At 41.3% G+C, this 15,679-nt stretch overlaps 1 protein-coding gene across 5 annotated transcripts in view; it reads right to left on the reverse strand.

The window, feature by feature from the left end:
- AMOT (angiomotin) overlaps positions 1–15,679 on the reverse strand; it is a 68,453-nt gene that overhangs the window by 11,634 nt on the left and 41,140 nt on the right. For all 5 annotated transcript variants that reach the window (XM_070784247.1, XM_019955734.2, XM_019955735.2 and 2 more), the window contains 2 exons: positions 7,976–8,125; positions 7,035–7,225 (listed from right to left, as the gene is read on the reverse strand). In XM_070784247.1, the coding sequence (XP_070640348.1) occupies positions 7,035–7,225; positions 7,976–8,125 (341 nt within the window). The remainder of the gene's footprint in view (positions 1–7,034; positions 7,226–7,975; positions 8,126–15,679) is intronic.

Here is a 15,679-nt window from a genome sequence, read left to right on the forward strand (position 1 = left end):
TCTTCCAGCCCAGCGTTTCTCATGATGTACTCTGCATATAAGTTAAATAAGCAGGGTGACAGTATGCAGCCTTGACGTACTCCTTTCCCTATTTGGAACCATTCTGTTGTTCCATGTCCAGTTCTAACTGTTGCTTGCTGACCTGCATACAAATTTCTCAAGGTGCAGGTCAGGTGGTCTGGTATTCCCATCTCTTTCAGAACTTTCCAGTTGATTCTGATCCACACAGTCAAGGGCTTTGGCATAGTCAATAAAGCAGAAATAGATGTTTTTTCTGGAACTCTCTTGCTTTTTCAATGATCCAGCAGATGTCGGCAATTTGATCTCTGGTTCCTCTGCCTTTTCTAAAACCATCTTGAACGTCTGAAAGTTCATGGTTCACATATTGCTGAAGCCTGGCTTGGAGAATTTTGAGCATTACTTTACTAGCGTGTGAGATGAGTGCAACTGGGTGGTAGTTTGAGCATTCTTTGGCATTGCCTTTCTTTGGGATTGGAATGAAAACTGACCTTTTCCAGTCCTGTGGCCACTGCCGAGTTTTCCCAATTTGCTGGCATATTGAGTGCAGCACTTTCACAGCATCATCTTTCAGGATTTGAAATAGCTCAACTGGAATTCCATTACCTCTACTAGCTTTGTTCATAGTGATGCTTTCTAAGGCCCACTTGACTTCACATTCCAGGATCTCTGGCTCTAGGTGAATGATCACACTACTGTGATTATATTCGTCATGAAGATCCTTTTTGTATAGTTCTTATGTGTATTCTTGCCACCTCTTCTTAATATCTTCTGCTTCTGTTAGTTCCATACCATTTCTGTCCTTTATCAAGTACATCTTTGCATGAAATGTTCCCTTGGTATCTCTAATTTTCTTGAAGAGCTCCCTAGTCTTTCCCATTCTGTTGTTTTCCTCTATTTCTTTGTACTCATTGCTGAAGAAGGCTTTCTTATCTCTCCTTGCTATTCTTTGGAACTCTGCATTCAGATGCTTATATCTTTCCTTTTCTCCTTTGCTTTTCACTTCTCTTCTTTTCACAGATATTTGTAAGGCCTCCTCAGACAACCATTTTGCTTTTTTGCATTTCTTTTCCACGGGGATGGTCTTGATCCCCATCTCCTGTACAATGTCATGAACCTCCGTCCATAGTTCATCAGGCACTCTATGTATCAGATCTAGTCCCTTAAATCTAGTTCTCACTTCCACTGTATAATCATAAGGAATTTGATTTAGGTCCTACCTGAATAGTCTAGTGGTTTTCCCTACTTTCTTCAATTTAAGTTTGAATTTGGCAATAAAGAGTTCATGATCTGAGGCACAGTCAGCTCCTGGTCTTGTTTTTGCTGACTGTATAGAGCTTCTCCATCTTTGGCTGCAAAGAATATAATCAATCTGATTTTGGTGTTGACCATCTGGTGATGTCCATGTATAGAGTCTTCTCTTGTGTTGTTGGAAGAGGGTGTTTGCTATGACCAGTGCGTTCTCTTGGCAAAACTCTATTAGCCTTTGCCCTGCTTCATTCCGTATTCCAAGGCCAAATTTGCCTGTTATTCCAGGTGTTTCTTGACTTCCTACTTTTGCATTCCAGTCCCCTATAATTAAAAGGACATCTTCTTTGGGTGTTAGTTCTAAAAGGTCTTGTAGGTCTTCATAGAACCATTCAACTTCAGCTTCTTCAGCGTTACTGGTTAGGGCATAGACTTGGATTATTGTGATATTGAATGGTTTACCTTGGAAACGAACAGAGATCATTCTGGCATTTTTGAGATTGCACCCAAGTACTGCATTTCGGAGTCTTTTGTTGACCATGATGGCTACTCCATTTCTTCTAAGGGATTCCTGCCCGCAGTAGTAGATATCATGGTCATATGAGTTAAATTCACCCATTCCAGGTCATTTTAGTTTGCTGATTCCTAGGATGTCTACATTCACTCTTGCCATTTCCTATTTGACTACTTCCAATTTGCCTTGATTCATGGACGTAACTTTCCAGGTTCCTATGCAACATTGCTCTTTACAGCATCAGACCTTGCTTCTATCACCAGGTCAGGGGTGGCAGCCAGGAGGAGCTACCCCATGCCCGATATCAAGGGCAGCGGCCAAGAGGAGCAACCCAATGTCCAAGGGGCAGTGGCTGCGTGGGTACAGGAGGGTGGAGAGGAGCTACTCCACATTCAAGGCCAGGAGGGGCGGCTGTGAGGGGATACCCCTCGTCTAAGGTAAGGAGCAGCGGCTGCACTTTGCTGGAGCAGCTGTGAAGAGATATCTCACGTCCAAGGTAAGAGAAAACCAAGCAAGACAGTAGGTGTTGTGAAAGGCATCAGAGGGCAGACACACAAACCATAATCACAGAAATCTAGTCAATCTAATCACACGGACCACAGCCTTGTCTACCTCAATGAAACTAAGCCATGTGGGGCCACCCAAGACAGGAGGGTCATGGTGGAGAGGTCTGACAGAATGTGGTCCACTGGAGAAGGGAATGGCAAACCACTTCAGTATTCTTGCCTTGAGAACCCCATGAACAGTATGAAAAGGCAAAATGATAGGATACTGAAAGAGGAACTCCCCAGGTCAGTAGGTGCCCAATATGCTACTGGAGATCAGTGGAGAAATAACTCCAGAAAGAATGAAGGGATGGAGCCAAAGCAAAAACAATACCCAGTTGTGAAGCTAGAGTAGAGAGCAAGATAACTAAGACAGAAGGTAGAATGAGAGGAAAAACTGAGAAAGGAACTGGAGAAAGGTCTCCACAGTGCAAGATTAGATAGACATGCATAAGAAGTGTGACCAGCTTCTACCCTCTGCTATCTATTTCTTTACTTCCCTCTTTCCCAGATGTACTTGGTCCCAAATAAAAGTGAAACACTGCACATTTGGAGAACAGTAACAACCTGATTTAGCAAGTGCAAAGAAATAAGTTACATGGTTGGTCAGGTGTGTAATCTTTTTGTCTTTTTGCTGCTATTTAGAAATAGATCACCATTTGTGAGCTGAAACTAAAAATCTGCATTGCCAAATTTGTTCTTCTTAGATGAACTCCTACTTGCTAGTAATTTCCCTCATCTACATTAGGCATCTAGAGGGGAATCTTTAGGAACACAATAATATGAAGTTATAATATAGGCTATGTTATTGAGATTATTTATAATAGTCTAAGAAATTAAATAAACCTCAAATAGCAACTCTCAAATGGGGATAATCCCTATTTCATCACCTTTGAAATCATCCTATATGGGGCACAGCAGAATATAGCAGTTAAGTTGTCAAAAATGCAGATTTAAGTCCTGGTTCTTCTGTTTTTTAATAGTTGTATCATCTTGGGGGAAGTATTTCATCTGTCTGTGCTTCAATTTCCTTGTCTATAGAATGAAAACTAGTACTTTGCTCAAAGGATTATCATTAAGATAAGCAATAATTGTAAAGCACTTAGAAGAGCATCTTATAGTAAACACTACATGTGATTTCTTGCATTGACAGCTTTCCCTTTGACAAGAGATGTTTCATAGAATCAAAGTGCCACAATGAGTATAAACAGAAAACCTAAAATCTTCTCACCTGAGAAAAGATAGATGTCTATTTTTGTATTAAAAATCTGTATTTTATTATTCACAGTGGCCAAACACTGGAAACAATCTCAAAATCCATAATCAAATGAATGCATAAAGTGTGGTACATCCATGTGATGGAACACTACTCAGCAATAAAAAAGGAGCAGACTATTAATATACACATTAATTTAGAGGAAGCTCAGAGTAATCATGCTTAGTGAAAGAAATTTAAAAAAAGAGTACATACTATATGGCCTTTTAAAAAATATGACATTTAGGATTTTTTTGCAAAAACAAACAAACTTTTTGGCCAACCCAATGTTGGGCAATGTTGCAAGTTTGCCAACGGAAAAGGCAAACTTACAATGACAAAGAACAGATGTTGTCTGGGGTCAGGCATAGGAGGAGGGGTTCGAGTTAAAGGGGCATAAGGACACTTTAGAATGTGTCCTCTATTTTGATAGTGGATACATATACAATAATATCTTACATTATTGTATATTATTACCAACATTCACCAAATCAGACACTTAAAATGAGTAGTTTTTAAATAGGTAGCTTATACTTCAATTGAAAAAAATTCTGCAACTACCATTGACACCACCAAAGCAACATTTCCTAATCATGAAACCTGTTATTTACCTATGAGCTATTATTTTAGGAATATATTAAGTTTGGGATACTAGCAGAATACACAGAAGAAACCAAGCAGGCCATTACAATGTGACACTAGATTTAAGGATTTAAATTGTAGTGATAAATAATTTGTCCTTCTTTCATTTCTTTTCTCCTTCTTTCATTTTTTGTCCTTTCTTTCTTTCCTTTATCACTCAAACGTATGTTGAGCACTTTCTATCTGCAGCCAATAGCCTAGGCACTTAAAAATTATTCTGAAAGAAAATAATATATAAAGGCTTTACTACAGAAAGGGGCAAAGAGCAGAACCTTGGTCAATACATTAAGGATTGGGAGGAGGGAAAGTGAAATCATTGGAGAGAAAATAAATGGCAAGAGAAGTTGAAAGGGAAGGCAGAAAAGCACACAGGTTCTGAAATAAAGTTTTCTGAATGCCAGTTTCCAAATCTGAAATCTCATAAAGAAAGAAAGGAGGAAAAGGAGACCAATCTCCATGGCAGAGCATAAGATGCAAATATTTGGAAAATAGTATAATCTTAGCAATAGAAGGGTCTGGAGGAATCACCTAGTCCAATTCTCTCATTTTACAGGAATTCAAATATAATCTCTCAATCTCTCATGTGGGTTGTATTAATAGGCATGCAAAAGGTACACAGTCCAGATATGGAATGTTTATCCAGGGAACTATTACAAAGTGTTCCTACTAGGTGGGAACTGGCTGCTTTTTATCATTAAATGATAAGCATGCCCATTTTACTGAAAATAGTGATTACATGGAAACTTTCTACCTGGTAATTTAAAGGAATTCAATTTAAATTAAATCTCTTTTACGGGAGCCAACAGACTCTGGAAAGAAATCCATCTGAAAGGGGATTCTCCCCATATTCTAAACTTTCCAGGGAGGCAGGAAAGGGGTAGTTTCTTTATATAAGGCCCCAAATGACAACCTCCTACCATTCCTGAATTTTGACCTGGAGTCTATTCTGAAGTCAGTTTCAATAGCAAACTTCCCAGCACCAACATTTTCTCACACAGCACACCTTCATGAGCTCTAGCTTTCTAAGTTTCTGCCCAAAGATGACAAAAATGCCCTCATCTCCCTTTCATCGTTAGGGTTTCCTGAACAACCTCTGAACAAAGAGTGAGCACAGGTGTTTGCTTGGGAACCAGCAGCTAAAATTATACTTCATTCTGCTTCAAAGCTGCCTACAAACCTCTTGACCATCTTCCAGCATAGCTGGGGCTTCTATGCACTCTATTACTACACTGGCAGGTACTGAGCATACTGTTCTCAGAAGAAGAAAGAAAAAAGACAGGTAAGCTTAAGCCCACGAAGACCTCAAAATCAAGACACAGGCAATTTGTTTAAGGTTTATAGGAGGTATGTGAAAACAGACAGATCACATTAGAGAAATGTAAGCCATCTTCCTGAAGCACTGGGAATAGATTTACAAACCACCAGTCCAGCTTTTAAGCACTGACCTCCCTCTGATTTGGCAAGAGAAGGACTCAAAAATAAATGTATCCACCGCCCCCTCTACACATATTCCAGCCCAAGTCTGGCAACCACTGCCAGACTCTGCTGGCTTACCACATTTAGGAGAATGCTAAAACAACACCAGGATTTTTAATAACTTTCTGTGTAGAGACCTATCTGGGTGCAATATGCTATAGCCTGCCTCAGCTACCCAACTCCAGACCATGGCTCTGTTTCTATCTCCAACATGCACCATCTCCTGATTCAAATTTAGTTTTTGTTTCTTTCCCAATAGATGATTACAAACAGCAGCAAGACAGACAAACTGGATAAGAGCACAGTGTCCTCCAAAGACCAATAATAAATGTTTATAACGAGAAGAGGGGAAACACATAAAAGGCAAAAAAAGAAAAAAGAAAAAGCCTCCTGCCACTTTCTCTCCTTTACCAAATGGAATGTGACTGCTTACATGTGATGAACTCAGGGACACTGAGAATGCGGGCTTCAAATATAGACCTTCTCAAAGGGCACAGACAGATTCGGGTTCAGTACAACCTTCGGCATACCTTGGAGGAGCCAGAGCTATCAAATGGCAGTAGCCACTCCTGAGTGACATTTAGTTTTGGAGTGGCATTTCTCTGGAGAAGCTTTTATTCCAGTCCTGGGGCTAAACAAAGAAACCTACACATGTGGCTCAAAAAACCTGAGGCCCTGGGGAAAGAGATGTACACAACTTGATCCGGTCTGCAATTGTTTAGGCTCCTGAGGAAAGCTGAACTATGAGTCTAGAAAGTTCATCAGTAACTTGAATTTTCCAATCCCGTACCCTCAGCCCCTACAGTCATTCAGTCTCTGCATGTGCTGTGCAGTGCTAGTTGCCCAGTCGTGTCTGACTCTTTGTGACCCCATGAACTGTAGCCCACCAGAATCCTTTGTCCATGGGGATTCTCCAGACAAGAGTACTGGAGTGAGTGGCCATGCCCTCCTCCAGGGGATCTTCCCAAACCAGGGATCGAACCCAGATCTCCCACATTGCAGGTGGATTCTTTACCATCTGAGCCACCAGGGAAACCCCAGAATACTGGAGTGGGTAGTCCATCCCTTCTCCAGGGGATCTTCCCAACCCAGGAATCAAACCAGGGTATCCTGCATTGTAGGTAGATTCTTTACCAGCTGAGGTACCAGGGAAGGCCCAGTCTCTGCATTAACCAGATTAAAGAAAACTAAAAACCACACTTAAGCAGAAACCGAGAAAAAAGAAACACAACATGATGGGGGGAGGAAACACTGGAAAAACTATCACTCAGTCACTTTTCTGTTCTCCCCACCACCCCTGCCCTTCATGCCGAGATTTTACCAGCCAACTACTTACCTCTGAGCAGCTACAGTGGCCGCAGCATCCAGAGCAAAATGTCTCATCACATTCTCCTCCAAGTACTTCTGCTCCCACTTAGTCATGTCAGCTTCCAGGGCCAGGATCCTTTCTTCCTTCTCACGAAGGATTTCCATCAGTGCAGCGGCATTGTATTCTGAAACGTTGGTGGGCTGAGAGTTGCCCTGGCGCTGTTGGGGGAGATGCCAAGACCTCTGACGTTAGTGAGTTAGGACCATGGTGGGCCGAGTCCCATTTGAAGAGTCCTTATTTTTGGACAGGATTACTGCCCAAGCCACTTCAGTTTGGACTCCAATTCAGAAGCTAGGGAAATTCCTAGGACTTTCTACCTTAGGCTTGAGTATGTGACTCTGAACCACAAAAGGAGCCTGCCATATCAAATTGTCATGCTGCTCAGAAAGTGGATCATAGAAACAGAAATTAAAAATCTGGGATTTCATCTCTACCTTTCCTCTAAACTTGTGTGATCTTAAGTGAATCATGCAACCTTTCCTGGGTCTTGATTTTCTCTCATCTGAAATTGAGGAGATTGGGGCACTTCTCTGGCAGTCCAGTGGTTAAAACTCCATGCTTTCCACTACAGGAGGTATGGGTTCAATCCCTGGTCAGGAAACTAAGTTCTAAGATGCCAACCATGGGGCCAAAAAAAAAAAAAGTGAGATGTATGGCTAAATGACTCTTACGACCATTTCCAATCCTTAAATGTCCCAAAGTCTGTTTGTATAGCATTTTTACCTCTTATAAGGCATTAAGGATTGTGCTGCGCTAGGAAGCTAAGGAAGCCGACTATGTCTTTACAACTGGGAGCCGCTCTGGAGTAAGACCAGGTAGGGCAAGAGTGTATTTTTCGTTCTCATGTCAGACACTATCTGACAAATGGGCGATCAGGAGCCATCCCACTTTCTGGAAATTGTCCATACCTGCTGGATTCGGAGGGATTCCAGTTCTCTTTCCAGTCGTGTCCGGAGACGGTGCTCCAGCTGCTCTCGCTTTTCACATGCTGCCTGGAGCTGTACAAGAGCCTGCTGCATCTTTTCCACCTTATCTACATACACTTGCTTCTTCTTTAGCTGAAAATCCAGGTTGGGTGAATTGCAAGATGGAAGGAAAGAGAACAACAGGGTCAGTTATATAGAGCCCCCCAAATCCAGCCCTGTGTTTACATCTCTTCCTGTCCAGTTTCAGGAAAGAATGAATAGCAAGAAGATCCTTCATGAGTAGCAGGCTGCCTTGTGTTGACCATACATAGAATGTCTCAGCAGTTAGGAATTAGGAACTCCTTTTTTATCTCTCCCTCTATCTATGTTTTCCCCCAAGTCTATTTCTATCAAGAGAGTCTTTGCTAGCAAGCTCCTAAGATTCCCATCTATAGATGTCCTCACCTCTTCCCTTCTTTAAACTGCAATATTCTGGGGGAGGAATATCTTATTTTGGTCCTTATATTGGGGGGAATGCTAAAGAATGAAAGGGGGATACCCAGGGAGAAGAGTTTAATTTGGAATGGAAAGGAAGCCCCTTTATATAGCAGTCTCCCCTTTAAGTAAGAGAAAAAGGGTGGTCAACAAGGAGGCCAGAATTGTCTTTCTGAACTCTACAGTCCTAGTAATTACTCAGTGTCATCACTGCTGTGCTCCTGGAACATTTCTGCCCCTCAAAAGTGAAGGTGCCATGCAATGGTTCAAAAGTCTTTAGTCTCTTCATTGACCAGCACTGTCCCACCAGTTCTTTTTTTTTTTTTTTAATTTTATTTGTAAACTTTACATAATTGTATTAGTTTTGCCAAATATCAAAATGAATCCGCCACAGGTATATATGTGTTCCCCATCCTGAACCCTCCTCCCTCCTCCCTCCCCATACCATCTCTCTGGGTCGTCCCAGTGCACTAGCCCCAAGCATCCAGTATCGTGCATCAAACCTGGACTGGCATCTCATTCCATACATGATATTTTACATGTTTCAATGCCATTCTCCTAAATCTTCCCACCCTCTCCCTCTCCCACAGAGTCCATAAGACCATTCTATACATCACTGTCTCTTTTGCTGTCTTGTACACAGGGTTATTGTTACCATCTTTCTAAATTCCATATATATGCATTAGTATACTGTATTGGTGTTTTTCCTTCTGGCTTACTTCACTCTGTATAATAGGCTCCAGTTTCATCCACCTCATTAGAACTGATTCAAATGTATTCTTTTTAATGGCTGAGTAATACTCCATTGTGTATATGTACCACAGCTTTCTTATCCATTCATCTGCTGATGGGCATCTAGGTTGCTTCCATGTCCTGGCTATTATAAACAGTGCTGCGATGAACATTGGGGGTACACGTGTCTCTTTCCCTTCTGGTTTCCTCAGTGTGTATGCCCAGCAGTGGGATTGCTGGATCATAAGGCAGTTCTATTTCCAGTTTTTTAAGGAATCTCCACACTGTTCTCCATAGTGGCTGTACTAGTTTGCATTCCCACCAACAGTGTAAGAGGGTTCCCTTTTCTCCACACCCTCTCCAGAATTTATTATTTGTAGACTTTTGGATCGCAGCCATTCTGACTGGTGTGAAATGGTACCTCACAGTGGTTTTGATTTGCATTTCTCTGATAATGAGTGATGTTGAGCATCTTTTCATGTGTTTGTTAACCATCTGTATGTCTTCTTGAAAACTATAAAACACTGGTGAAAGAAATCAAAGAGGACACTAATAGATGGAGAAATATACCACGTTCATGGATTGGAAGAATCAATATAGTGAAAATGAGTATACTACCCAAAGCAATTTATAGATTCAATGCAATCCCTATCAAGCTACCAACAGTATTCTTCACAGAGCTAGAACAAATAATTTCACAATTTGTATGGAAATACAAAAAACCTCGAATAGCCAAAGCGATCTTGAGAAAGAAGAATGGAACTGGAGGAATCAACCTACCTGACTTCAGGCTCTACTACAAAGCCACAGTTATCAAGACAGTATGGTACTGGCACAAAGACAGAAATATAGATCAATGGAACAAAATAGACAGCCCAGAGATAAATCCACACACATATGGACACCTTATCTTTGACAAAGGAGGCAAGAATATACAATGGATTAAAGACAATCTCTTTAACAAGTGGTGCTGGGAAATCTGGTCAACCACTTGTAAAAGAATGAAACTAGAACACTTTCTAACACCATACACAAAAATAAACTCAAAATGGATTAAAGATCTAAACGTAAGACCAGAAACTATAAAACTCCTAGAGGAGAACATAGGCAAAACACTCTCTGACATACATCACAGCAGGATCCTCTATGACCCACCTCCCAGAATATTGGAAATAAAAGCAAAAATAAACAAATGGGACCTAATTAACCTTAAAAGCTTCTTCACATCAAAGGAAACTATCAGCAAGGTGAAAAGACAGCCTTCAGAATGGGAGAAAATAATAGCAAATGAAGCAACTGACAAACAACTAATCTCAAAAATATACAAGCAACTCCTACAGCTCAACTCCAGAAAAATAAATGACCCAATCAAAAAATGGGCCAAAGAACTAAATAGACATTTCTCCACCAGTTCTATATTAAAAGAACACAGGTCATTTGCGACTTCTGCCTCACTCTTGAGCCTGAGTTGATAACATTGGACTGTAATCTCTTAACTTTCACTCTGGGACCTTTAGGGTATCTAAAGATGCCAAATAATGAATCAAATCTAAGACTAAATGAGATCACATACAATAATTCTTTCTCTTTGCAAGTCTATGAACCATAACCAAAAACAAAAGCTGAAGCAGGCTGGGACTAAGAGTTTGAGTTCTTTGTACCCTTGTAACTTCCAAGGCAAATTCCACCATGGCAAATCCCTGATTCCATTGGAAGGAAGGAATGAAGAGAATTCCAGAGCTTTTAAAAGAAGGCATACACACCCTGGGGGGCTCAATGGTAAAGAATCTGCCTGCCAATGCAGGAGATGCGGGTTTGATCCCTGGGTCAGGGAGATCCTCTGGAGAAGGGAATGGCTACCTACTCCAGTATTCTTGCCTGGAAAATCCCATGGACAGAGGAGCCTGGTGGGTTACAGTCCATGGGGTTGCAGAAGAGTCAGACACAAATTAGTGACCACACTACCAACAACAACAACAACATATTTACTCTCAACATCTAAGAAGACAGGGGAAAGTACAACTTTCCCAAATTGTTAGGAATGAGCAGATGATGCTCCTTAATACTTAAAATGCTTGTGGGAGTGCCTCTCTTGCTAATAAATCAACTCATGGACTCTTTCTATAGCAGAAATTCTTCCCAGCTGGTCACATCTGTTATTATTATTTTCCTGAAATCTCACTGCAAAGACTTAAATGTGAAGATATTATTGATAACATGGTCCAAAGGAAATTCAAGAATTCAGCTCAACTCTAACTTTCCAACAAATTCCCAAGCCCTTGAGATACCTGGGTAGACAGTTGCAATGTAAGAAGTTACCCACTTTACCAGCGTTGCCCCAATCCATTTAGCTGGAGCAAAGCCAGCAGAACCAACCTGACTCCCTCATCGCAGAAACCAGGAAACAGATTCAAGGAAATGTGTCCAAATCAACTGCTCTCTAGAATGTCCAGTTAGACAACGATGGTACATGCCAACTGGGAACCTCTCCTTGTCTTTTACCTGCTCTCTCTCCAAATTAGAGTCGCTGAACTTTCTCTAGGTAGAAGAAAACTTCTATTTTCCTACCAGACTTGTGTTATGCTTTGCCTAGGTGACTGGGAAAACCTAAAAAATTTGCACTACATGTCTTGACATTTCCTTTCATTCCAAGGCCTAGTTCAATCTAGCCTTGTAAACCAGCTGAGGCAAGTTATAAGTCTAAATGCTTTTATCCATTAGACCTTCACCTAGGAAATAAAAGAAACAAAAATTGCCATTCTCTTTCTCTTAATAAGCTTAAACCTTTCTTTCCTGGGATATGTGACTATTTGTAATAACATGGACTAGGGCAATCGAGACCTTTAAGCCATGGACACCCCTGCCTTCTTATTTGCTAAGCTTTGAATAATTGGAGAGCAGAAAATATCCTCTATCCTTCACCTTTTGGGTTCCATAGTCCTGATGAGCTATTTAAAGCTGAATGCATTTATTTGTGAATCACTCTGAAAACCCTAGGGGAGCCATGCAATGTTAATGCAGAGAATGTCAACTATAATTACTGAGGCTTACAGCAGTTATACTTAAAGGCAATTAAAGTTAGATAGCATGCAGTTCTTGCCGTGATGGTAAAGTACTGCAATGTAAGGTCAGAGAACTGAAAAATAATCAGTCCAGGGCTAGGTGTCTTTCTCCATGCCCTGTCTTTCTTCAGAAAGGTACCCTCAATGTCTTAGCTAAGGAATCCCCAGCAGTAGAAGTCACTGAGCTAACCATCTGGAAGGGAAAAGCAATAAAGGCCTAGAGTTTTCTGAGTTGGCTGAAGACAGTTACACAAGTCAGACAACTTCCACAAGCAGGCTAAGAAAAATCCCATTATGCTTTGCCACTGGGATGGTTTTCCACAAGGTACCAGGACCTCTGTGGTTGGCATAACTCTTCTACTTTCTTTAAAGAAGAAACAGTGCAGCTCAAACATAAACACCAAGAAAGTGAAAGTGTTAGTTGCTCAGTCGTGTCCAACTCTTTGTAACCCTATGGACTGTAGCCCATCAGGCTCCTCTATCCATGGAATTCTCCAGGCAAGAATACTGGAGTGGGTTGCCATTCCCTTCTCCAGAGGATCTTCCTGACCGGGGGATTGAACCCATGTCTCCTGCATTTCGGGCAGATTCTTTACCATCTGAGCCATCAGGGAAGCCCTATAAATACCAAGATCACCTAGTAAATGCTTAACCCCTAGATAATTTAGGATACAAAAGGACAACTGTTACATACTACCAGTGGATACTACCAGTGTAAGACCCTATAAAGATGCACTCAATGAAGTCAGCAATCTTCAAGGTTATATATTCTATGTTTTCTAGGTCTCATCTATACACAGAAAATACCACAGGTCTATTAGGCTTATTAACTCCTCTATTATCCTAGACTTTATATGCTTCATTTTTACCTTCATCATGGTAAACCCCCTTTTATTTTCTGCCTCTCTTCTGTAAAACTATCTCATATGCTAAGCTCCTCAAATGTTAGCTTGGTAATTAGGACATCCTGAGTCCTCAACTTCACGTTTCAATGCCATGAGAAATGTCAGTGGTTCCTTCCAGGTAAAGAAAGAGCCCATAGAGGAAAGTGGTTAAGGTCATGGGCTCTGGCCTCAGGCTACCCAAGTCCAAATCTTGGCTCTTCCGCTTACTAATTGTATGAAATCTGAAGAAAGCTACTTAATGTCCCTAAACTTCATTTACTCATTCATCAGTAGCATAGAGATGATGATAATTTGATATACCTCTAGAAGGAACAAATGAGATAAAAATGAAGTGCTTAGTAGAGTGTCTGGTACAAAAAGTACTCAGAGTTGTTTTTCTGTTTTAAAGAAAAAGTTAATGCCAAATCGCACATCCTCTAGTCCTCTCAACTTGGAACATTCACTCCAGATAGCCTTGACATGGTTCTCATTATCTCAATAAGTCTAATTATCACATCAATTAAGGCATTAAAAACATAGCCATTTTGCCCCAGGAAGGCATATAACAAGGAGGCCTCAAACCCCTTGTGCAACAGAGCTTCACGTATCTTTAGAGGGCAAGGCCTTTCATTGGAGATACAATTAGAAGCTGTATTCTCTCAAAATGATACAATTTGGAGGGCACTTCTGCTTTATGAGAAATATTTTTGTTGTTGCTTAGTCACTAAATCGTGTCTGACTCTTTGTGACCCTATGGACTATAGCCCACCAGGCTCCTCTGTCCATGGGATTTTCCAGACAAGAATACTGGAGTGGGTTGCCATTTCCTTCTCCAGGGGATCTTCCCAATCCAGGGATTGAACCTGAGTTTCCTGCATTGGCAGGCAGATTCTTTACCACTGTGTCACCAGGAAAGTCTGAGAAATACTTTACCTATAGTCAAAGGTACTGTTTAAATAAAGACACTTAGGCAGACATCATTCCCTGCCCCACCACACACATTTGTACACACACATCAGAAATTTCCATTTGACAGTAAATTGAAAGGTAAAGGTGGCAATCAGGAGACTTGGGTTCTAGTCCCACCTCCACTCTTAATGGTAATTTCCTTCCCTGTTCTCCCATTTGTAAAAAATGAAAGAGGTTTTCAGTTCAGTTCAGTTCAATTGCTCAGTCGTGTCTGACTCTTTGCGACCCCATGAACCACAGCACGCCAGGCCTCCCTGTCCATCACCAACTCCCGGAGTCTACCCAAACCCATGTCCATTGAGTCAGTGTTGCCATCCAACCATCTCATCCTCTGTTGTCCCCTTCTCCTCCCACCTTCAATCTTTCCCAGCATCAGGGTCTTTTCCAATGAGTCAGCTCTTCGCATCAGGTGGCCAAAGTATTGGAGTTTCAGCTTCAACATCAGTCCTTCCAGTGAACACCCAGGATTGGTCTCCTTTAGGATGGACTGGTTGGATCTCCTTGCAGTCCAAGGGACTCTCAAGAGTCTTCTCCAACACCACAGTTCAAAAGCATCAATTCTTTGGTGCTCAGCTTTCTTTATAGTCTAACTCTCACATCCATACATGACCACTGGAAAAACCATAGCCTTGACTAGATGGACCTTTGTTGGCAAAGTAATGTCTCTGCTTTTTAATATGCTGACTAGCTTGGTCATAACTTTCCTTCCAAGGAGTAATTGTCTTTTAATTTCATGGCTGCAATCACCATCTGCAGTGATTCTGAAGCCCCCCAAAATAAAGTCAGCCACTGTTTCCACTGTTTTCCCATCTATTTGCCATGAAGTGATGAGACCTGATGCCATGATCTTAGTTTTCTGAATGTTGAGCTTTAAGCCAACTTTTTCACTCTCTTCTTTCACTTTCATCAACAGGCTCTTTAGTTCTTCTTCACTTTCTGCCATAAGGGTGGTGTCATCTGCATATCTGAGGTTACTGATATTTCTCCAGAAGTTTTGGGAGCCAGCAAACCAAAATGGTCAGCAGTGGGCCAAATTCAGCCATGCTCACTCATTTACATATTGGCTAGGGCCGTCTTCCTGCTGTAATGGCACAGTTGAGCAGCTGCAGTTGCAAAAGAAACTATATGGTTCACAAAACTGAAAATATGTACTCTCTGGCCCTTTACAGATAAGGTGCCTACCCCCAGAGTGATTTTCAAACTGTTCCAGAGTCCTAGCATTCTAAGGAGTGCTTCAGAAGCCACCTGCAATTGGTGAGTTGTAGCAAGTGGCTCGTCTTTTATTTATTTTTGGCTGTGCTGGGTCTTCCCTTTCTTTCCCTAATCCTATGATCTCCTCATGGGGTTCCTTAAATCATTCTTACTTTCTGCCTTGATCTTTTAGACCCACCTTCTCTTCCAATTTGTTACTTCCTGCTGTACCTCAAAGGTCCAATCTATGGTAGTTTACTCTTTTACCTCTATACTAATGATTCTTAACTGGGGGTGATTTTGTCCCCAGGGAACATTAAGTGTGGAGACATTTTTGATTGTTAGATCTGGAGGTAGGTTGCTATTGGCAACTT

Source organism: Bos indicus, chromosome X, assembly GCF_029378745.1.
Source record: "Bos indicus isolate NIAB-ARS_2022 breed Sahiwal x Tharparkar chromosome X, NIAB-ARS_B.indTharparkar_mat_pri_1.0, whole genome shotgun sequence".
In the NCBI taxonomy this organism is placed as follows: domain Eukaryota; kingdom Metazoa; phylum Chordata; class Mammalia; order Artiodactyla; family Bovidae; genus Bos; species Bos indicus.